Source organism: Epinephelus lanceolatus, chromosome 6 (genome assembly GCF_041903045.1).
Source record: "Epinephelus lanceolatus isolate andai-2023 chromosome 6, ASM4190304v1, whole genome shotgun sequence".
NCBI classification, from domain to species: Eukaryota; Metazoa; Chordata; class Actinopteri; order Perciformes; family Serranidae; genus Epinephelus; species Epinephelus lanceolatus.
Genome location: NC_135739.1, coordinates 20,314,773 through 20,338,095, shown reverse-complemented (window position 1 = coordinate 20,338,095; position 23,323 = coordinate 20,314,773). Strand labels below are relative to the sequence as shown.

The window sequence follows — 23,323 nt, the reverse complement described above, 5'->3', positions numbered from 1 at the left end:
TTGTATGAGTGAATTTGTGTGTATTCTAATATGATAACAACACTCCGCAGGGGAAGACCCACTGCGGCCGAGTGTCTCCAGAACCCATGGCTGCGTGCCCATCGTGCCCCACACAAAGCCCGGCACTCCAAAGTGTGTTTCTCTACAGACAAGCTCAAAGATTACCTCAAACAGAAGGAGGAGAAACGAGACCAGGTCAGCACTAAGCTTCAGGGTCCCTTCTTCCAGTAAGGCAACACTGTGGCGTTTCTTTCACCGCTAGCTTTTCCTACAAGCTCTACAATCAGCTCTGGCTCTTTTCTGGCTTTTCTGGTTCCTTTGATTTTAAAAATGTGATGCGTCTTAATGAGTTTTCAAAGTGTTTCAAAGTGTATTTATCCATTAGCTTGTACATGTGAGTGTGCTGCATTTTTAAGGTTTAGTCTCTTTAGTGTGTGAGTTGTAAAATGTTGATTTTATGACATGCTCCTCAGTATCAGACAGATGCATGTGTTTGGCCTTAAAGTAAAACCAGTGTTTTGTGCTACTCTTCTTCATACAGACAGCAGATATTTTCCTGAGTGATATATTTTATTTAAAAATGTACACATGTTGCCTTAAAGTTATAATGTACAAATGGAAAATCAGTTAGATTTATATGTGTTATTGAATGCTTCATGATACTTAAATGTTGGGATAGCCACCTATCCGTATGAGCTGATGAATGAAAGAATAATTAAATGGCACAAACGTGGTCAGTCATCATCCTCACATTCTTTATTCAGTCTCATTTGTACACAAACACACAAGCATACATGCAGATGTTTTACATATAATATATGCAGTGATTTTATCTCAGATGCACAAACTTCCTTTGTAATAAATAATATGCAGTATGTAATTATTTAAATAACATAATACTAGTTGTAATAGTCATACACTTAACTATGAGTAGATTTATTCCTACTGTATAAGAATTCAACAGAACAAATAAATGAAAGTATAACTACAATATTTTAACAGTGAGGTACTGGCTGTACTGACTGATGTGTACGTCACACTCATGGGTTGGCCAGTGCCAAACTTTGGTTTACAAAGTGTGCACTATAGCATTGAATTTGGCAGTTGTACCTGCCAGCTGGCAGAGATGTATGGGTTAGATGTTCATACCTAGATATCAACCACTGATTTTACTAAATCTAACACAACCCCCGATCTCTCTCCGTCAAACACAAACAGCCTTCACTTCAGAGTCCCTCTTTTCCTTCTGAGCATCAGCGAGCATCAAACTGTCCTTAAAGCAAACCTCCGACCATTTAACGTAGAGGCTAAAACAAAACTTCTCTCCAGATGAAAGTTTATTTTGAGTTGTGTTTGCAGTGTGTGCAGCAGAAAGACCGTTTGCTTCTTATGATTTGGCCTCCTGGATTTTTTGGATTTCCTGTTTAAAGACAGATGAGGGATACTCTTATTTTCTGTGCATTTAATGGTCTTATGCAACATCTGCAGACACTGGTAGCAACATATTTGTTAGATAAATAAGAATAAGGCTATTTAATGGTTTTACTCACATCATTTAGGATGTCTTTCAGCTCCTCGTAAGCCTTCTCTAAGTCATCGTTGATGATAACAACATCAAACATTCCAGGCTCTTTACCTAGAAGAAGAGAATGGCGTCAGCTGCAAGAGTTGTCATCATTTCAGCTTCATGTCATGTAGAACTTCTGAGAAACTTACTGAGCTCCATGTCGATGCGTGCTGCCTCCAGGCGTTTCTGTAAACTCTCCTCTGTTTCTGTCTGTCTGTCCCTCAGACGTTTCTCCTGAGAAAGACGAGACACGAGAAATGACACGTTATCTTTGACCATAGTGGCGCTCCATGAAGTAATGAAACAGCTGTCATGTCTGACCAATTTGCCCCCCAACACCGAAAGAAAAAAATCTAACTAAATTTAATAAGGGGATCAAAGCTTAAAAATTTATACAAAATAAATAAATACATTTAAAAAAACAAAATAAAATAAAATAAAATGAATTAAAACAAAATGAAATGATAAAATATAATAAAATAAAATTAGCATGTTTGTCACTCTTTCACATCCTACCTTTTACAGGCAATATATTACATTAATGCAAAATATTAAGTTGGACATCTACCAGGATCTCCATGGAGGGAGGCTGGATGGAGATGTAGATGGGGTTTAGGTCAGTCTCTTTAATCCTCTTCACCCCCTGGATGTCCACATCTAGGATGCAGATTAGGTTCTTGGCCAGCACGTCTTCTATGGCAGCTTTACTAGAGAATTAAAGCATTGTTACATCATTAAATCATATAAAACAGGGGATTTTTTAAACATCCAGGACTATACATCTAAACATGGGTGGGCGGGACAATGTCCCACCAGGTATTATATAGAGTGTAATTGTGTGCTTCTCACACGACGTGACTAAGGTAAGAGGATGGCTGCATTGATCCAAGCTGCTCGGACTCGTACCATGGCGAGTGTGTGTTATCTTCAGAATAAGAGGAAGAGATTAAACGTGACACACGATTTGCTGAGCTGCAGCGTTGCTCTTTTTGACCTGAGGGGGGTTAAAGCTCCACCATCTGCCACCGGGCTATTATATATCCTCTTGATCCCTGCGGCCGAGCCTGAGGGTCTCCTATATAAGACAGCAGTCTTAGTTTCTATTGAATTAAGTTTAACCACTATCAGTTACAGTGATAGTTAATTGTATTTTCACTCATATATGCTTCAGATTTTCATCCTGTGGGTGGAAAAGCTTCTGAAGCTGCATTTAGACCACAAAAACCATGCAGATGAAGCTTCTTTTATTACAGGTGAGCAGTTTGCTAAGACGTTTCCCCTTAAATGACTATTGAAACTGGGATGCCTTTGGACAAAAAGTAGAGATGTCAGCTATTATGCATCTAAATCAGACATTTTTTCAAGATCACTCTTGATTATGTGGTGGGAAATATTTACCTTGTTCCATACATGTTGCCGGAAAACTCAGCGTTCTCGATGAACTCTCCGTTGTCGATTGCCTCCTGCATGGCCTCTTTCGTCGTGAAGTGGTAGTCTGTAAGATGCAACATTAATAATGAATCTAGGTTTGCCATGAAAACTTGCACAATGGAAAGAAACGACTGAAGAGAAGTGATGCAAATCAAATGAATGCTCGCTACAGTTTTTAGTGGGGGATGAGTCCAGTTTCATCACAATGAACAGTGAACATCACAGCAATCACAGGCAGAACAGAAAATCCAGGCACAAAGGCTCAACTTGTTTACAGTTTATCTGATAGTGTATGTCTGTATGCTAACTCTGAGACTGTGTGTGTGTAGTACACAGTTGTTATCAAAGTTAAAAGCTTGCAATGATAACAAATGTTATATTTCTATTAGTATAGAGAATATAGAGCACATTACATTGTCCATACCAGATCCATATGCCTAAATCTTCACAACATCAAAACCTCTGGGGATCTAAAACAGCAGAGTTTTAGAAATAAACACGTCACTACCTCTACCACTGATGGACACTGCAATGGCACACAGTCATTAGCATGAGAACAACAAGGAGTCTGCTCAGACTAAAGAAGAGGAAGTGGCAGTGCTGTAAACAAATGGATAGTAAGCCTGAAAACAAGGCAGAGTTACTTTTAAACTGTACTCGGGAGAGAAAAAATACATGAGATATTTTTATGCAAGATCAAAACCTCAGTTGGGCCCAAAGTGAGTGCTGACGTGGTCTAGACTTCAACAATTCAGTGTCCATTAATGTCAGTACTGATAAAAAGATCAACAGCATCTTACAAAAAAGTATGTTTCAGGAGTTGTAGCACATTAAAGGGACATGTCAGCAGTGTTTGAAACGCTCAGATGGACCCTGTATATCCCCAAATAAATTCCCCTAATGAATCTTGCTCCTGCTAATGTATGGTTGCAAATCATCAGTGCTCCATCAGCCACAGAGGGAAATGGGACACATAACCTCACAGGACTGGAGATGGGAATCACTACTGAGGCGTCACAGGGGGCTATTTTCAAAAAGCTTTTTACTCCAAAGTGTAAACTGTCTGATCCTGATTCCTTAGATCATGAAACGTTTTTCATTTCTCTCTTTTTTTTTATTTGTCACAAATCAAATGACAGCGTGCCAGAATGATGAAAGTAACCCCTCTGCCTTAACAAACTGTGATCAGAAATCACACCGAGGTCACCTTTATCTGTGGTTTCTGATTCGTTTGGACACAAAAATGAGGATGACTTTTCTAAGTCTTCAGAGGAGAAGACGTCTGCTACAGGCAGTAAAGTAGCCCCCAGAAGCATGGGGAGCTTGTTCAGGCCTATGGAGAAAGCAAAGAAGGCACAGAAAGAGGTTTATCCCTTTCAAAAAAGGACACTAAACAGGGGGGAGAAAACTAATCGTGCAGTTCACTTTGGGAGTAAGAAGTGTTGTGGGTGTTACTTTAGATCGGGCAAGCGGAGGAGGTGGGGAAACATGGTGAAGAAACAAAAACAAAGAGGTGTAAAATATACTTTTATCACAGCTCCAGCTCCACCTTCAGGGAAGGGTTCAAAGGGTACAGATGACTCCGGCCCAGAGCAGGGTGCGCGGCCATTTAAAGGTCTATGACTGACTTTATATCACTGACAATAGGAGTTATTTATATTTACAGGATACCCTTTCCACAGTAACAGCAGGGGTCAGATGTGCAGAACAGACGTGCCGCTAATGTAAAGACGTACAGCGAACTGCAGCCTGACTAGCAAAGTCAAAATGCACCACCAAAAATCCAAGGCTCAAAAAACAGGGTACAGAAAACAAAAGGAGCGGAGAGGCGATGGCCAAAAGAAGCGTGGTAAAGCACCAGGTATGGCAGGTGAAGCTGAACGCGGCAAAGTAAAGCTAGAGTGAAGATACTGGCATCATGAAACTAGACAACCTAGGTCAGGCATACATGTATACCAACCATGTCGTGCTATCTTATCAGGAGGGAGATAAATAATGCTACAAAACTAGGCTAAATTTTGGTGAGGTTTTTGCATACTGCCCATGTTGGTAAGGGTGGTGGTGGTTCTGGAGTGGATTAAGGATAATGCTTTTGTCTCCCTGTCCTAATGGCTGGGCTCCTGTATGGTGAATCACATCACTACAGTGTGAAGGTGCTACAAACATCAACCCCACTTGTTACTCTTGTGCAGATACTATAAAGTGTCACAGACATGTCTGTTTTGAGCCAGCACTACTGTACCTTTTCCATCTTCCTCTCCCGGTCGAGGGTTTCTCGTTGTGTCTGTGAGGAGAGGATTTCATCATTAAAAACCCACCCAGTTAAAGAGGTAACGGATTATCAGTGATGTTGCTTGTAAAGTAACATTGCTGCAAGAAAAGATTTACTGATAACACACAACATCTATTGGCTGGTGCCGAATTAGACCAACAAGTCGAGACAGTGTGACTCCTGTCCCACTTCCTCCTCAGACAGGATATCTCAGTGGAAGCCAACAACCAAGTTGGCACACAAACGTACGTGACACGCTGAATCCGAAGACGCCCTCGTGATCCTTCATCAGCCTCTTCATTAGAGTGCTCTTCCCTGCTCCGGAGGGGCCACTCAGCACCAGGGGCCTGGGTCCTGACATTGTTCTGGGGCAGACGGGGAAAGACGAGCAGAGAGGGAGCTCAGGTTTGTGCAGAAAGCAGATTAAAAATTGTTAAAGAATTGTTTTATTCAGAAGATAGTTCAATGAATTTTGATCTTTTGAAAGTATTTTAAACTCCTCTTCCACCTGAACATTACTACTGTAGCGCTTGTAAAGCTCACTAACTCTCCTGTCGACTGGCTGAAGGTGCAGTAAGGATAATCCTTTGATCCAAGCTTCTCTCCACCACTATGCTCTCAGAAAGAACACGCACACTGAAGGTTAAAAGCAGACCTTTGCTCCGACGTTATTGTGGCTTTAGTCTCCACTCATAATTAATCCACACTTAGGAAATTCCTATTTCCTTAATTGAAATATTCCAACACGTCCACGTCCTAATTGCTGACTCGTTAGACAGCCGCAGGCCCCGAGGTTAATGTTAAGAGTGCCTGTTAATGAAGTCATGGCAGGTCAGTCAGCAGGATTAATTGGATCTGGGCCAGGCGGCACAAAGGGTGCAGGACAGGTGACCCATTTACCTGCTGCGCTGAGAGAGGCTGATATTTCAGGCACACTGCTGAATCAATTCATTTAGACTTCCCATTAAGACAATTACTTAATAATACAGTCAGTCTTTGACAGTGGAAAAACATCATAATTCACTTCACCTTCAGTTTTAGATAAGAACAGCTAATCCCAAACCAAGGAGCCAAACAACTATTTTACCCTTTGAAAAGTGTCACCAATAATGCAGGATTTCCTCTGTCACATTTTCTCCACACAAATTCAGAGCATTTAAAATGTCTAAGCAGCAAACAGCTACTGTACAAGCATATATTATGGATGCAGCATGACAAGCTGTGGGTTTAGCTGTACAGTGCAATGCAGTTATAATGCAGCTCTCCATTTAATTGAGGTTTACACCTGAACTGTCTGTTTATTGCGTATTTCAAAAGTTGCACCTTACCTTTCCTCACACCGCTCGTCTCTTCTAAACGTCCAGTAGCAGATGATTCCTCAGCCAGGCTTCTTAATGGACTACAATCAGTTTGTGTGTTTGATTCACTGAAGCAGCTCAATGTCACTCTGAATTACCACCACCTCCCTTCAGCTCACCGACCAATCACATGTGTGCACGCTGGCTTGTTTTTATCCACACCGTCCATACAGGTCACATAAACACCGTGTGGGTGAGGTAGAAGGTTTCATAAACAAATGATCACTGCAGCAGAGGCTTTATGTAAATGTGTGAATTTGTTTCTGTTGTGTATGTGGAGACTTGATGCTTAAGCAACAGATATGAGGTTGTGGATTTGAAGGGGAAAGCCAGGTTGAAGTTAGGGAGGTAAATACACTGTAATTATTCGCAGTACTTTCTTTCTTTCTTCCCACAAAGTTGCTCTGGGAGAAGCATTTTTTTTACCTTCATTTATCCAGGATACTTTTCTGAATGCCTTGTTCACACTCAGAAAGTTACACATATTCATACATGTGAGTGCCCAGTGCAATCACAGTCTATTAAAGGAATACTTCACCGACAAAATGACCATTTGAATATCAGTTACTCACTCTGTGTTACCTTGAATATGTGAAGAAAACTTTCTCACATGCCTCAACTGTGAATCCAAAAATGAGGAGAACATTCCTGATGAATTAATGTAAAGGGGGCCGCGTTTAACAACAGCAGAATTACATGAAAACACCCCTTTACAAACTGCACACACAATTTTTGCAGTATAATCCAGGTCTCATTTATCCATTCATATGCTAAATACTTCCAAAACACTTTTTGCTCAAACTAATATTTAAAACACTTTGGCATACATGTAGCACACCTGGGCAAGCGCATTGAAGAGAGTCCAAACAAACATGCTTGCCCAGGCGTGCTACATGTATGCTCTATGAAATTTAAAAGCTACAACTGTACATGGGGCAAGTTTAAAAGAACAAGTGACATCATCATATCACCAATAAATAAGAATAAATAATGGAAATGTTTTAAACGGTAATATTTTAGCAAAAATACTCATTTCGGAAGTAGTGAGCATATGACTGTATAAATGAGATTGGGTTGTACGACATGAGTTGTGTGAGAGTTTGTAAATGTATTTGATATGGTTTCACTGTTGTTAAATGCGAATCGTTTCAACTGCAGTTCATCAAGGATTTTCTCTGGTTTTGGATTCTTTGTTAATCATAGAAGCAACATTTTCTTCACCAATTCAGCTTATCATGGGGTGAGGTACTGATATACAATCATTTTGTGAGTGAAGTATTCCTTTAAGCAGCTCTACAGGAGCATGCTGGAGTTCAGACTGGTAGGAAAGAGGGAAACATATGCTCTACTTTTTCACTTTTCCTACTAGAATGGAATTATGTTTTGAAAACTGGCAAAAAATTCAACCATGTAGAAAAACTCCTGCTCAAGACCTACATCAGGCAAACTGTTAGTGTGATGTAGGTCTTGTTACCGAAACATTGCAGCATTAAAATCATTATTTTTGCAAGTTAGACAGTGTGCAGGAGTTTTTCTACAAGTTTTTACATCTGTTTGGAAATAGAGGTGCGAAGTATTCCTTTGTTCTGATAAAATTCAACCATAGACTTTTAAACAGCTGACTGCAGATGGACTTTAAAATGCATCATCCTGCTATTAGCTGTAATGAATTGAGGGTTGTTTTCCTTCTCTGTGATTGAACCTAGTGTCACTATAGTCCACTGTCCCTCACGCAGTAGAAGCTCAGAATAGCAGGGTTTAGCGTCCCTCGACTCTACATGAGCTGCCATGGGCTCTGTGGGACTAATCCTGCACCGACCCACTTCTTAAAGGGCGAGTTCGCCACATACCAGAACAGGGCTGCTGTCAGGCCTGAACAACATGACATGCTTCCACACCAAAACCCACACATTCACCAGGTGAATACTGATGTCACCACCCATGGATAAAATTGTGTAACTTTTTTAGACACACGTTTTATTGTAGTAACATTGATAAAATTAAATTCAATGACCCTTTACAAAGAAACGTCATGACAAAGACAAAATGAGCCTGAATGTGATGAGATTACTGTGGATGTTTCCAACCTACAGGAGCTAAACAAATAATAAATGATCTAAGCAAAGACAAACTCTGTACAGTAGATACAGTCGGGCTGTTCTGCTAGTCAACATCATATACACACACACACACACACACACCAATCCAAACATACAGAAAACTATGTACATGTGCTTCGCATGTGATTTAACTATTTTTTTTCTCCCTCGTAAAACAGAACAAAGAATTACAAAATTGATAAATATTGTCCCAAAGCATTTTTCTTCTCTTAGTATTTCAGTGCCTGAGCTCTCAGTTGGTTTTGGATGCTTCTTCCGGTCTGGTCGATGTTGCAGCAGGAACATGGATATTGTACAGGGCTGTGAAGGAAGGTCAAAGGTCACACTTGCTGTCCTGCAAATTGTCAGGGGTTAGAGGACACACTGATAAACAGGTAGGATAGGATAGGGTGGGAGTCTATGACAGGCCAGCTGCCCACAAGTCCACCCCTGATTGGTTAAAACAGAAGAAGCCCCCTTCTTCTCATTTTGTGAGTGGCTGCGTCACAGGTAGACCCGCCTCAGGTCTCCAGGTGAGGTGATGGTGTTGCACTGAGGACACAACTTCTTTGCTCCCTAAAGAAAAGAGAAAAAAAGTAAGACAAAAGTCGGACTATAATAATCTGATCATTTTACTTAATTTTCACATAAAAATCTGATGTTTTTTTTTTTTTTTTACCAGCGTTCGAAGCCAACACTCCTCACAGTGAACATGCCAGCACTGGATAGAGGTGAGAGGGGTTGTGTACGTGTCCTGCAGAGACAAAACACAGGTGATGATTCCTAACATGTAGTACCTAAAGCTGCCACTAGATGTCCATGTGAAACTATAAGAGCATTAAATGACGCTCCATGTTAAATCAACTTATATTGACGTTCCTTTTAACAACAGGAAGGTCCAGCTGCAGTGTTAAGTGATTTTTATTTCATTATTAAACTATAGTGTTTCCGTTTTATTTCATGTTAAAATACATATTGTTTTAGCGATTCTCCCCAGAAGCATAGATTTGAGGGAGGGGGGCACAAGGGAAACTTCACCCTCAACATTAAGAACATATAATACATTGTGAACATTTGACACAATTTAAGACATTGCCAGCAAAAACTGATGCAGAAAAAGCAAAAATTGATGCATAAAGATCCACCAGAATGCAGGAAACTGAGTGTTTGATGCTCAAAATGTCCCGAGGGAGGACCCTAACCCACAGTTTTACGTGTTCCCCCAAATGTTGAAACAAAACCTCCGCCATTGTCCATGAGTTAAAATCCAAATAAGCAAAGTCTATCATGTGAAAACTGTATTGATTTTCCTTCTTCTAAACAACAACATAGCAACATTAGTGAATTCACAAGTACAGGAATCTGATCAGTGGTTGACCTGAACTTTGATTATATGATGATAATAATAATAATAATAATAATAATGATAATAAAATTGATTTGATATTGTACCTTTCACAGAAATGAAATTCACAAAGTGCTTCACAAAATACAATCAAGCAATCAAACAATAAAACATGCAATCCATAAAATCAAATAAAACAAAGCATCAAAAATAAAGTAAAACATAGAGCAAATACAGGCTACTAAGGCCTCACACAGAAACATACCAGGGAAACAAGATCTAGACAATTTAGGGTGGGACAAAGACCATTTTGAAAAGATGGGTCTTTGTTTTTTAAAGATTTCTAAAGAGACCGCAGACTGTAAACCTAGCCACGACTTTAAAGTTAATGTTAAGTTATATAAAGTTAGAGAGCTCATAGTTCAATAACTACAACCTAGATTTAGTTGTATAAAATAGATCTGTGACTAATAATTATTTTCATTTTAGATTAATATTTTTTTTTCTAATAATCAATTAATCATTTGCTCTAAAAAAACGTTAAAAAAAAAAAAAGTTGTTAAGAATATTTTTGTTGTATTTTTGTTCGGTCAACAGCCCAAAACCATGATATAAAACAGACACAAGCAGCAAACGCTCACATTTTAGAATCAATATATGACTTGAATGTTTAATTGAACATTGAAATATTCCTGATTTATTTTTTTGTATGCGAACTGTTTGATTGACTGACTAATCATTCCAGTACTAGAGTGAAAAAGTGTAGAAAATATAAAATAAGTGACACTAAATCTATATTAATACAATACAGAATTGATAAACAGTAAAATGTCCTGTCAACTAATCATACTGAGAGTCTGCAAGGTAATTTAAGTGTGACGTCAAACCTGATTAACCTGGGATTTTCAAATGTTACTTTAAGTTTTACGTAATTTTAAAAAGCAAAAAAGACAAATACAAATCTGTCACAATAGATCAAAATATCATCACCACGTTTACGTACCTTTGAAAAAGCATGACTGATATCATTGACTTATTGGTCCCTGCAGGGGCATCAACACTTTCTGCATTACTGCGCTGTTCTCTCTATTTTGTGTGTCTGCTCTGTCAGTTTAATTTGCCTTCGTACTCACCATGCAGATGAGGCATTTAAATCTGTCTCCTTTAGACAACTGTTTCTCCAAATCCCGTATCCGAGCTTTAAGTGCATCCAGAGTTGTCAGCGTGGAATCCTCTGAGAGCCTGCACACACACACACACACACACACACACACACACACGCAGACACACGGACGGACGGTAACAGGAGAGGAGATGGGAGGGTGCATGAGTTAGGCAGACACTGGAGAGTCATTTATAAATCGAAGACAGATTAAATTATTCGCTGGCCAACATGGACACTGAGCATGAAATTTAGCAGCAATCACATTGCCTGCATTCGCTGTCTCATTTATCATAGGCAGAGGGGTGTGTGTGTGTGTGTGTGTGTGTGTGTGTGTGTGTGTGTGTGCATGCGTGTGTAAGGAGGGGGTGGGGGGGGGTTGAGGTGTCAGGGTCCTCACAGAAATAGACACACACACACACACACACACACACACACACACACACACACAATTACAGGACGGACTATATGTGCAAACACACTGTACGGCGAGGCAGACAGGCTGCAACGCATTAAGTGTGATGAAATGTGTGTACACACGTGTGCGTCGCCTGCTGTGACCTTGATTGATGATATCATCACATTGATATAGTATTGTGTATCAGGCTGGCGGGAGCAGGGGCAGGAAGTCTGAACTGATACGACACAAAGAGCCCGTCCGCCAAAATACACTTTACAGTATGGGACGGTTTCACTTCCTCAGCTCTGATTGGCTCATTCACACCTGATGTTACAGCTGGGACTCACTACAGCTAACCTGCCTCACTCCCAGCAGTATCAGCCAGGATTTTTTTGATCGATTTCAGTTCTGGATCCCAAACTGTGTGAGTTTACACAAAATAAAAACTTCTATCAATTGCTATATATTGTAAGCTTTGAGTGACAAACTTACGTCTCTATCTCAGAGTTCTTGCAGGTTTTGGGGAGACCAGCTATGCTGCTGTCCACCTTCTCTCCACTGCTGGTGGATGGACTCCCTGAGTGAACAGACACACACACATAAAAGGTGTAAAAAACATAAGACAAGTATCTACTTTGCATTGTGTTCTTCATTTTTGCCTTATTTAATCAATTCATTCATTCAGATATTTTTTTAACTCACCATCATTTGACCATTTGGAAAACTCTAGGCTTAACCTGGAGTCTGGCAATGAACTGCTGCTGCTGGGAAAAAAAAAAAAAATGAACAGACATTTAAGGCAGCTGGTAACAACGCTTTTCCATACTGGCTGAAACTGTCACTGTATTCTCACAGCACTATATGAGACAGATAATCTGCGGGGGAAAAAATCATATTCCTGTCCCTACTATATTGCCTTGTATCCTTTCTAATGGCCTTACTGCATGAGAATGAGAACAACCAATCAGAGTCAAGGAGTCTCTGATGCAGCTGTCAGTCATGTCAGTCACTAAACTGTCAAACTCAGCAGCACTGATCAAATATGAATCAAGATTCTGTTACTGCATTGCCTTTATCTCACCTCAAATGTTTTCAGAAACATATTTCCAGTCAGGAACACTTTCATCACTATTTAACTATTTAATGCAACAACTGGAAATACAGTTATACTTGGCGCTGATGGCTCCACTCTTAAGATGCTCCCTGGATCAGACAAGCAGCATGCTAAACCAATACAGGGAGCGTGTTGCAGAACCCCACCCCCCCACCCCTCCTGCATGAACTAATGCAAAGCTTCATTTAGTGTACTTTTTATCTGTAATATCACAAAGTTCGTGACCTGGACGCCAAGTTGGATACAGTTAAACGGAAGTACTAAGCACTGCCCAACACCTGGACAAACTTTCTCATTTTATACCTAAACAGTACCCTAAAATACATAGCTATATGTAGCTTTAAAGCCAAAAAACCATAAAGGATTTATAAGGAAAATTTGCTCTTAATAAATGCTGACACAGATTGATATCTATCTGAACATCCACTGTGAATGAGACCCCGTCAGGTGCAATACATACTTGACTGTTGTCTCCTTGGAGCTTTCTCCTGAGCAGGGGATTACATCTGTCTCTGTGTATCTGAGAGCACAGGTCAGGAAACACAGAACAACACAAGGATAACAACAGCTAACCTGTGAGATGCTGAAACAGTAAAGGAGTTTGAAAGAAAACTGAAACATAGACTTTATTTTTGAATCCACAATCTATTACTTTGTCACACTGTCTCCAAGTTGAAGCCATCTCTTTTAGTTCACTCAATGGATTCTTCTCACTCCACTATGAGGTTATATGCACAGAAACATTAAGTGTTGCTGCTGTGTTAAAGGATACTGCGCTCTGCCGTACTCCAGAGTATCATCTCCATCCACATCCAGGTCTGCGTCGCTGTCTCGACACTCCTTAGAAGTCGTGCTCACCAGCACTGCACCTGAGAAGACATTGTCACAACAATCAAAATTAATTTCGATTACAGTAACTGTGGGATAGAGTTGCTTGTAAAAGCAGAAAATACAGCGACAGAGTGAGCTGTACTTATTTCTAAGGACACATTAGGGTGAATTTTGACATTACAAAATGTTACATTGCCCGTCTGCTTGTTTCTGTCAGTCAGCGTGTAACTAGTCTGCAGGTCAGAGCTTCTTCTCGGGTAAAGGAAACCGTTACTTTTAAGCTAACCTCGGAGGCATCCGGCTCCGCTGTAATCTGGACTGAAAAGTTCAGTGGTTTTTCAACTGTCACTCAGTCACATTATTCACCCTCCACTGAGCGAGATCACACACATGGGTACCACAATGGCACGCACACACACACTTAAGACACACACGGACGTATGCTTACCTTTAAACCCTCCGACTATAGACGTCATCTGCATCCTTCTCCTCTCGTTCCACTCGTCCTGCAACGGCACCAAGTCCGCTGAACCCTCCTAAAACACACATGAACATATACAATGTCACTGTCTCGGTGAATGTGTCCGTATGCCTCCTGTAGCCTCCAGCTACGTATCTGCTTCTGTGTTTTCATAGCTGTGAACCAACGCCGGCGGTGTTTTCACATGGATACACAGCAAGCTGACAGTGATCCTGATGCTATGTGAACAAAAGCAGTCAGCAGTGTCACGGGGTCTTGACCACTGACATTCTCTCAACTCTACACGTTATATACATATATACTCTTCTCTGATTACAGTATAAATGTCAAGGAAACAAATATTTTCATCTGTCCTCTAGGAGAACAATATTAAGCACACACCTGTCCGTCTTCTGGTTTCCTCCTCTTCAGCTTTCCGATCCTGACTGGGAACAGACAGAAGACAGAGATGAGATGATGATGATGATGATACTGATACTTTAAAGCAGGCTGCAGTGACTTCAGTCGACCCCTTTATGATTCTCAAACTTCACAGAAACTTATTATTATTTTATTCCTGACTGCAGATTGAAGAAGGGACCTGTTCCCTGGAGATTTTGACATGACATGTGGTCTGTGTCTTAAAATCTTAAAATCCAAATATTTTCCATGTGATAGAGAGATGTGTAGTCCTCCCACAAACAGAAAACATTAGGGAGGTCAGAAACAGGAAGTAGTTTGTAAAGGAAGTCACACAGAAGAAAGTAACGGACTAGGGAGGGTGTTGTATTTTTTTGTTTTGGCAGAAGGTTGTCTGACTTTTTTGGGGAAATCAGGAGAGCCCCCCCCCCCCCCCTCCTTCATATATATATATTTTTTTTCAGTTTTTCTTTGTAATGCAGATAGTTGTTTTAAACTTTTTTACATTAGAAAGACAACTTTCACTTGTGATTTAAGTCTCTGCCTCTGTTTTAAGTGTTTATTAATGTTACTTTGGTGGTGCATAGCTCCATTAATTCTCCTAAGATATTATATTTAAATTGAGGTACACCTTCATTAACTGTTACATTATTTTGTTGCAGTTTTTTTCTTACTTGACATATAAAAGTAACACACATCAAGAGCTATAACGAGGTGCTGATCACTGGCAATAGACTTGATTGTAGCAAACAAGTGTCGCACACTCTGACTCCATATGCATTTCTTTTATTTTGATGAGGTTTCAGCCGTTGGGCCGTCTTCAAGATCAACAAACATGTCAGTTTTTTCTTAGTCAAAAGAAAAATAACAAGACAATAATAACCCTCAGTGCAATGTTAAGTTTTTTACTTCCTAAAATGGAACCTGTGATGAACATGAAAATGGTAGAAAAACATAATCTTCATGTTATTGTATGCTATAGTGTGATCTTCTGCTCAAAGTTAGAGATAATTTCTTTACTTTTAAGTTTCTAAATTTTCACAATATGACAATATACAACAGGGATTCCCAACGAGGGGTATTTCTGTAGTTGCTGGAAGGTATGTAAAAGACTGTGGAGTGGCTTTGCTAATTAAAAAAAAATAGAAATTTGTTTAAAAACCAATATATACTGGACTTTCGGATGAAAATAAACCTAATGTATTGATAAAGTAAAATGGTTGAAATGTCCAGCTTCTAACAATAAAACTGGAGCAGTCAATGGGAACTGTCAGGTTCCCCTGTGTAAATCCTCATTTGGACAGCTTTTTCTGTCCGTGTAATTAACATGGAATTCTTTATCTACAAAACTCAAACTGGATCCTGATTTCAATGACTTTCAACTCAAACTGAAACAGTTTTTGAAGAGGAATCAGTCATGCAGTCATGAATAATTTGGTGCTTAGTATTCTATGGTGCTAATTGTGTATCGCAGTTTGTGTCTTGTATTGTCCCATCTGTATTTTCATTGTTGTTTGTACCTTGCACTGTTACTTGTGTTCTTGTTGCTGAGTCTTTTGTATCTTAAGGCCCTGCTAGGGACAGGCATTGCAAATTAGCTTAGGCTATAAATGCTGTGGTGTGTGTCATTTATGTATTCTACATACTTGTCCCCATACAAATAAACATTAAATAAACCTGACAAAAGCTTTTGAAAAACAGAAAGTTAACACTTAACATCGATTATTGTGTCTTGTATGAGGAGAATATTGTTACAATATGAAGTTTGACATGATTTGAGACGGTGTACTTGAGCTTATCTGATAGCAACAACATTCAAAAATACCAGCCTCTTTTCTTATATGAGAAAAAAAAATGTATATGTGGATCAGCCTGAAACACAATCACATGAGTCGACCACATTCACACACAGACGCTGCAGTAAAACTACACATAAGAGCCAGAAACTACAGATATGAGCTTAATATAAACAACTGCCGTTTTTTTTTTCAGCAGTGGATCCAAATCGTCCTTCCCATCCCCACCCTGTCACCCCGCCCTCCTCCCCCCTCCTCTCCCCTCCTCTCCCCTCCTCTCCTCTCTGATATAAAAGTTAACATGGCAGAACACCAACTGCACCTCCTCTCCCACTGTGACCTGACTGACTGCAGATTGCATAAGGGGACATTAAGTTTTAGGGCCCTCTAATTCCCGCTGGATGACAGTGGCCCCCCGAGGTGGTGTGTGTGAGGGGGGGGGCACAGACAGACCTGGTGGCCGTGACCCGGGTGCCGCCATCGCAGCGAACATAATGAGGGTTAAAGAGACGGTCATAGATGAGGAAGAGCTCATCAAACAGAGAGAGGGAAAGCGAGAGAGAGGTTGATTAATCAACAGAGGAGCCCCCTCCTCGTCCTCCTCCTCCTCTTCGTCCTGCCTTCCTCTTTTTCCTCCCTGACATGTATTTAGAAGCTCATTATGCTGTGCTGTTATAAGGCCCAATAAAGGCTAACAGACCTCGACAGCACTGGCAGTTTGAAGAGTCAACTAAGAGCCGGAGAATCTCAGCATTAATAATAACAGTAGTAAGATGTCTGTAGTGTCAGCCGCAGCTGTGAGGACCCTCTGTGTGTCTACATGTCTGTATCAGCGCAGAGGATCCATTAGATCACTTTAGAGATGGTTGGAAAGAAAATAAACAGCTGAATTGTTGTCTTAATATTGTTTATTTATCCTTTTATGCTTGTATTAATCTTGTTTTGTAACACTTTCATAAGGGGTTTATAAGTTGTAAGTAATGGCTTTATTAATGACATTTAGATCATGATGGTGCTAATGTTCATCCCCTTTAACTTGAATGTTCTTTAGATCATCACTAAATAGATTAAGGTATCTAAAAGTCTGTAAGAGCAAGTGTCATTGGACAGTGATAAATAATAAATTATCTTTCAACCACTGATAAAACCTTAACTTATAACATAATCCCTTTATTAAAGAGCTGTATCCTCTTTACAAATCAATAGACTTGAGGCAAACCTCAGCAGCTGCTCACTGTGGTGAAACGTGATGGTGACAAAAGGTGCTTCTCGGTGTGTCTTACCAGCTTGTGTGCAGTCTAGGTGGGCTCCTGCGCTGTGGGGGCGTAATGGGGCAGATTTGACGTAGCACCTGCACCAGCAGAGGTCATCGACTGTTAACATATCAAGAGGTCAAAGTTGAAAGGTTAATAGCTCCTCTGCTCGTGTGGGCGCTAGGCCAGTGTGAGATGGTGTGGGAAAAAAGGGTGATATCTGAGCGGCGGGTGAAGGGGTGAGGAGGCGGGGGGATGGGGTGGGGGGGTGGGGTGGGCGGGGTGTTGGACGAAACACATAACTGGTCGCATCAGTGTGAACAAAAGAAACTAGAATGGCTTTTTTTTTTCTTTTCTTTTTTTTTCAAGATTTATAGCCAGACACCTGACAGAGTCTACTGCTCGGAGCTTTCTCTTAATGACAAACTGAGTCAGCAGCAATGAAACACAACATTCAGTCAGCTCTGCGTGCATCAACGTACCATTTAGTCTCGTGTGTCTGTTGGCCCGCACACGGAGAAATGTCTGCAACAAACAGAAACAACGGCATCAGAAGGGTTTAATATTTTATCAAAATCTTTCATTCACATTTCTACTGGAATAAAAAAAACAGCAGCACAGCAGATGGCAGTAAAATATTAACACACTGCATGTCTTCATATCTTTTGATTGTCGTGATTAACACTTGTTACCATGGTCACCTTTATTACAGAGCAACGATGGCAAATTCAGCGGCTTTAAAAAGTATTTTACTGACAACCTCCACCGACAGTTTCTTCATACACTTTTCCTCTTCAACTTCATTTTATATGTTTGTACTATATTTCCTGATGTATTGATTTTTTTCCTGATTTATTTGACCAGATTTAAAAGATACATGACAGACTGATCACAATGACAGACTCCAAATAAGAAATTTTACATTTTTGAGGAATAAAATACACTTCAAACATTAGGACTTCTCTCCAGTGTGGTCATCTAATGCAATACAAGATGGAAAGTAAACCAGAATGACATTAAACTTAAGAAACACAAACAGACAATATAATTTTAGGCATTTATATACCTACAAAGAATTTGAAAACCATTTTTTGAGATCTAATATCAATCTTCTCTGAACTGGGGTTTAGTGTAAGTGAGATATGCAGCTTATTCCTTTAACATGTCTGTATATAAAAAGTATTTTTCCCAAAACATGTTTTAAATCTCTTGGGAATAACATTTCTTGAGGCCTTTGCACACTGAGACCAAAAATTTGCAAGACAAGACAAATTGAAGACAAATTTCCTTCCTTGATTATTTATCTGTCACTGCTCTGTCTTCCTGTGTCTTGTATTTGGTACCAACTGTCCTCTGTCTCCACACTCTCTCTCTTTCTGTCTGTGTGTGGTCCATACACTCCTCATCATCATCATCATCATCCACCTGAATATTACTATCTGACCTGTTGAACGTGAGCTATCTGAGTTATGAAAGGATACTGTGCTCCTCTGTCTTGTAACTGATGTGTCCCACCACCACATTCTCTTCACTGATTCTTAGTCAAACGTCTCTAAAGGCTTCGACGGATGTGAAAAACGCAGAAAATCGAACCTGTTCTGCAAAATGTAATGACAACGAGGACAAAAGTTTGGGACTCAGTGTGCAAATGTGACTGACACAACATGAGGTTGTATTTATTTTTAGATGTGCAACAATTTCAGAAGAAAAAAACTGACCTAGTGTGCAAAAGCCTTTAGACGGCCTGGTGTGTGTTAGAGGCTCATATTTTACTAGATTAAAATATTTGCATAATGAGTAGGGAGGTGCAGATTTGTGCACAATCTTGTGGGAAATACAAATCTTAAATTTCCCTTTTATCCATGGGGAGAAGGTTTAATTTTTTTTTTTACAAAAAACTGGACTGAGATGTGTGCCAGGTTGACAACTTTAAAACAACTCTCATTAGCTTATTTTGTGCAGTCTGTAATTTGTTTTAAGAGACTGCGAGGAGCTACTGTATCAAAAGATACCAAACGGTAGCATAAGTGTCACAACTCCAGTGCTCCAGGTGACGTTTTTAAGGTCACTCTATCCAACGATTTGGTTTTTGCTTTGTTTGTAATTTTGTTGAGCGCTGTGATCCAGAATGACCCCAGGTAATTTACAAAGGCTTTTGAAGAAATTGATGTTGGCCCAATCTTTACCATAAAATCAGATTAAACTCTCAATTTAATTTGTGATCCAAAGAGGAGAGGCTCCTTGTTTACCATGAGAAGAAAAAGTTTGTCATCCAAGAGAAACCTTTTGGAGCCTTTGTGCTTAAGGTATTTTCCACAATGACCTGCTGTTGTTAGATACTAGGATATTAAGTTTATAAAGTCCTTTGAAACACACTTGTGTTTTTAAGTATATAAATAAAAATAACTTGACTCCTGATGAACTTATTACTTTTAAGGGGTGTGTTGTGTGTTGAGTACAGCATTTGATCAACCCTTAGACCATAAAACTGCTGAGTCACTGGCACCACAACAGACCATGGTTTTATGATGTTGCTAACTACAAGGTTACACAAAACACCTTTAGTTAAATTTTCCTTCAGTTTGGAGTTGAGGCTTTCTTTACATAAATTTGGTTGCATAAAACACTCTTATGTCTTCTATATAAGTCCTTAAAATTTTTACATAAGCATCTAAGGTTTTCTCCTTATCTTGGTTCCATACTTAAGGAATTTATATTAATCATCTTCTGTGGCGATCAGCAGTGATGTGGTTCACTTTTACACTGTGATCTGTAGCCTATAGTTCGGCTTTAGCTTCTAACTATCTTTGTCTTTTTAACCTGTTGTTGCTGCTGAGTCAGTTTGACATCCTGGATATATCCTTCAAACACAGACTGTAGACCCCTCTGTCTGCTTCTCTCTGGAATCACTGTTTCATTGTCCCAAAAATATGATAATATTTCTTCAGGGAGTGCAGTTAGTTACAGTGTGGGCTCCATGCTTACTCCACCAGCTTGTTGGACCATCACAAAGGGGCGGGGCTTAGCGAAACTGATCTCAATGTAAACTGTAGAATTTAACTGCTCTTACTTCTCTTTCAATGCAGCAAATGCCTTAATGTTTTTCTTTAACTAAAGAACCTTTTGAAGGGATGCTTCCCAATACTGTCCCTCAGCCTTGAGTGTCATACTTAAGGAGAAAATGTAAGGTGTTTTGTGCTCTTAAATTTTGTCTCTAGGGTAAAAAAAGTGCATTAATCCATTTTAAGTCTACATCCGAGCCCCAGTGGAAACGCACACGTTTACTGTATCATGTTACTCAGTAAATCATATTCTCCTTATAGTATTCTCCTTAATCTCACCTGATATCGGTCAGAGTGGGCGTCCTCTGATGTTCTAGGCGGCGAGGTGGGAGAGCCTCCTTCGCGCTTGATATGAAGCGAGAGTGAGAGAGACTGGACAGAAAAAGAAGAAAGAACAGAAAGTCAAATAAATAATTCAAGCTAGGTGTTGTCTTTAGACTCATGAGGATATTAACTATTTACCTTCGGCGTCCTTATGAGGTGGTTGTGCTGCACTGGAGTGACACTGCGGAGAAAAGAGGCAAACGATGCAGAAGCTTGTACGTTAAACAAGCTCGGAAACAGGAGCCACACACACAAATCAACTACACTGTGTCCCTATAAAATACACAAACACAATATTGTCTTTTAAATGTCATCTCGTAAATACCCGCTGCTTTTATCTTGTCTGAATTTGTGTCTCAGTCTGTGTGTAACCTCATTTTACTCTTTCTCACTTTGTGTCTATCACACAGATACTGTACACACACACACACACACACACACACACACACACAGTGTCCCCGCGGGCCAAGTTCAATTTGAAACCATTACTGTCCACGGAGCGGTCGTTAAGCAGATTTGGAGTGTAATGTCTTTATTGGAGGAATCATTCTTCTGTTCTAAGCAGCAGGTAATGTGTGTGTGTGTGTGTGTGTGTGTGTGTGTGTGTGTGTGTGTGTGTGTGTGTGTGTGTGTGCACCTTTGGTCCCCGTGTGTATGTTTTAGACTGTGAGTGTGTGTAGGGCTCAAAGCAGCCATTAGCAGGACATTATCCACCCGCTGTGTGATTGGTCGCCTCGAGGCCGGAGGCTGTAATATGAAATATGTAGGGAACAATGAGGCAGCTTGTAAACACTGCACGCAGGTGACAAAGGAGACGGGAGATACCACCTGAGGAAACGAAGCGGGGGAGAAGGGGGCGTCCCTCCAGCTACTAAAATCTGTCAACGTTAATTATCACCTGAAAGCTGAATGGAATAGAAATTCTGGAAGGAAAATGACAAATGGATAAATGGAGGAAGTGGAATGTTGGCGGAAAATGGTTTGAGGGAGGAGGAAGTGAAGACGTGATTCTCAACAAAGCTGTGAGGAGATATCTGGATGAAACCACTTGATGGTGTTAAATAAAAACAGTAAAAGAAGATTTACTTATAATGTCAAAGAAGTGAAATCAGATCTTGATACCTGATTTGTATCTGGGCAAGTTTGGTCAGCTCCTGCTCCATGTGCTCCTGCAGCTCCCCTGGTCGCAGGATCGTCTGGCAGACTGGACACACCGGGGCCTGAGCGTCATAGAGACCCTTCACTTTGCCTGGATAATAAGGAGAGTAAGAGGATTAAAAGAGGTGTTCGCAGGCAAAATGTATTGTGATTTTTCCACATTGGCTAAGTCTTTGAGGCCGTGAAAAGATGATCTGCACTACAGAGAATGAACTGTGGTGATGACATGGAGAGTTTTCTTTTATCTTGTAACTGTACTGTTTCGAGAGCTAAAGTGAAAGTGAAAGCCAACCTGAGATTCACTTTTGTTTGGCGTTTCTTCTCGTTATTTTTGCTGGGGGGGTTTTTGACGCTGTTTCTTGGATGCCTGCTGCTTACGGTCTGGCACCTGGTCACTACCTTTTTATAAAGCCCTGACCTCACCTGAGTGCTGCTGTGGTACAGAAAATAAGAAAATACATGCAGAGGGTGCATTTCCCCCTCTCTTTTTTAGGAAAATCCTTAAGATGATAAAATTGCTGTTTATTTAAATGGAGTCTGGTGGGTTTGTCTATGGCAACTTCAGGGTTGTTTCTGATAAAATAAAAAAGATCATACTCTTTAAGAAAAAGGTTTATCTCTGTAGGGATCCTTTCCATAAGTCTAAGACACTTGAAATAATAATCTGAACAGCAAAAACAAGACCTTTTAGTGGACACAAAGTAACGGTGCACAAAAGCCTCGACTGGTTATACTGCAGCCTGTTTCGTTGTTGTTGACTGCAGCGCTCTCGTTCAATACTAGAGCAATTTAAAAAACTGTTGTTCCCATTAGTCACGAAACAGGGTTCAAATACATTTACATTAAATCAAAAAACAAATGTAAGTACTTTTTTTATTCAATTGTGACTATTTTTTCTTTAATAGTGAGAAGTCAATATTTGACAAAAGCCTCAAGCTGGACTCAAACTGGGGATGTTGCCACTGGACCACCATGACACCTCCGCTCATTAAACTCATAGTTAGCGTAGAATTTCTGTAGATGAAAACAGCCTTCACTATGTGTGTTTGTGTTTGTGTGTTCAGTAGACCTATCTGTACTATTGACAGACAGTGGCAATGAGAGTAAAATAAGGTTACACACACACATAAACACACAGGCGCACTGCTATGGCCCCCTGCTGTCAGTGTGTTGACATCATAGGCTGTCAATAGGAACATTACCCAGGAGGGCCACTCGGCCCATTGGGCCCCACTGATGGATTACTGCCATAAGCAGCCAGCTGGGAGCCT

General features: G+C 40.2%; 4 protein-coding genes across 15 annotated transcripts in view; 2 read left to right on the top strand and 2 right to left on the bottom strand.

Moving 5' to 3' along the window:
• obscna (obscurin, cytoskeletal calmodulin and titin-interacting RhoGEF a) overlaps window positions 1-750 on the top strand; it is a 42,990-nt gene extending 42,240 nt beyond the window's left edge. For all 8 annotated transcript variants that reach the window (XM_078168778.1, XM_078168781.1, XM_078168784.1 and 5 more), the window contains one exon: window positions 51-750. In XM_078168778.1, the coding sequence (XP_078024904.1) occupies window positions 51-231 (181 nt within the window). In that variant the 3' untranslated portion in view covers window positions 232-750. The remainder of the gene's footprint in view (window positions 1-50) is intronic.
• On the bottom strand, window positions 734-6,685 carry guk1b (guanylate kinase 1b). 2 transcript variants are annotated; one of them, XM_033622277.2, is made up of 9 exons: window positions 6,599-6,685; window positions 5,520-5,635; window positions 5,241-5,282; window positions 4,206-4,331; window positions 2,966-3,062; window positions 2,136-2,274; window positions 1,717-1,801; window positions 1,551-1,636; window positions 734-1,420 (listed from the first exon to the last, which is right to left on the bottom strand). In XM_033622277.2, the coding sequence occupies exons 2-9, from the start codon at window positions 5,629-5,631 to the stop codon at window positions 1,388-1,390; spliced, it is 720 nt and encodes a 239-aa protein (XP_033478168.1). In that variant the 5' UTR covers window positions 5,632-5,635; window positions 6,599-6,685; the 3' UTR covers window positions 734-1,387. The 2 variants fall into 2 exon arrangements, with proteins under 2 accessions (XP_033478168.1, XP_033478169.1); XM_033622278.2 differs by lacking the exon at window positions 4,206-4,331.
• A 1,900-nt stretch (window positions 6,686-8,585) lies between these two features.
• Window positions 8,586-23,323, bottom strand: part of rnf220b (ring finger protein 220b) — a 43,129-nt gene continuing 28,391 nt past the window's right edge. For 2 of the 4 annotated variants that reach the window (XM_033621159.2, XM_033621160.2), the window contains exons 3-16: window positions 22,017-22,143; window positions 21,033-21,075; window positions 20,850-20,942; window positions 17,991-18,033; window positions 17,539-17,628; window positions 14,442-14,485; window positions 14,028-14,115; window positions 13,521-13,617; window positions 13,209-13,268; window positions 12,337-12,398; window positions 12,127-12,211; window positions 11,206-11,314; window positions 9,407-9,481; window positions 8,586-9,303 (exon numbers count right to left, since the gene is read on the bottom strand). In XM_033621159.2, coding sequence (XP_033477050.1) covers window positions 9,232-9,303; window positions 9,407-9,481; window positions 11,206-11,314; window positions 12,127-12,211; window positions 12,337-12,398; window positions 13,209-13,268; window positions 13,521-13,617; window positions 14,028-14,115; window positions 14,442-14,485; window positions 17,539-17,628; window positions 17,991-18,033; window positions 20,850-20,942; window positions 21,033-21,075; window positions 22,017-22,143 — 1,088 coding nt within the window. In that variant the 3' untranslated portion in view covers window positions 8,586-9,231. The remainder of the gene's footprint in view (window positions 9,304-9,406; window positions 9,482-11,205; window positions 11,315-12,126; window positions 12,212-12,336; window positions 12,399-13,208; window positions 13,269-13,520; window positions 13,618-14,027; window positions 14,116-14,441; window positions 14,486-17,538; window positions 17,629-17,990; window positions 18,034-20,849; window positions 20,943-21,032; window positions 21,076-22,016; window positions 22,144-23,323) is intronic. The other 2 variants (XM_078168791.1, XM_078168792.1) reach the window with 2 other exon arrangements.
• lsm7 (LSM7 homolog, U6 small nuclear RNA and mRNA degradation associated) overlaps window positions 16,556-23,323 on the top strand; it is a 284,833-nt gene continuing 278,065 nt past the window's right edge. The window contains exon 1 of the mRNA XM_078168793.1: window positions 16,556-16,561. Within this exon, the coding sequence (XP_078024919.1) occupies window positions 16,557-16,561 (5 nt within the window). The 5' untranslated portion in view covers window position 16,556. The remainder of the gene's footprint in view (window positions 16,562-23,323) is intronic.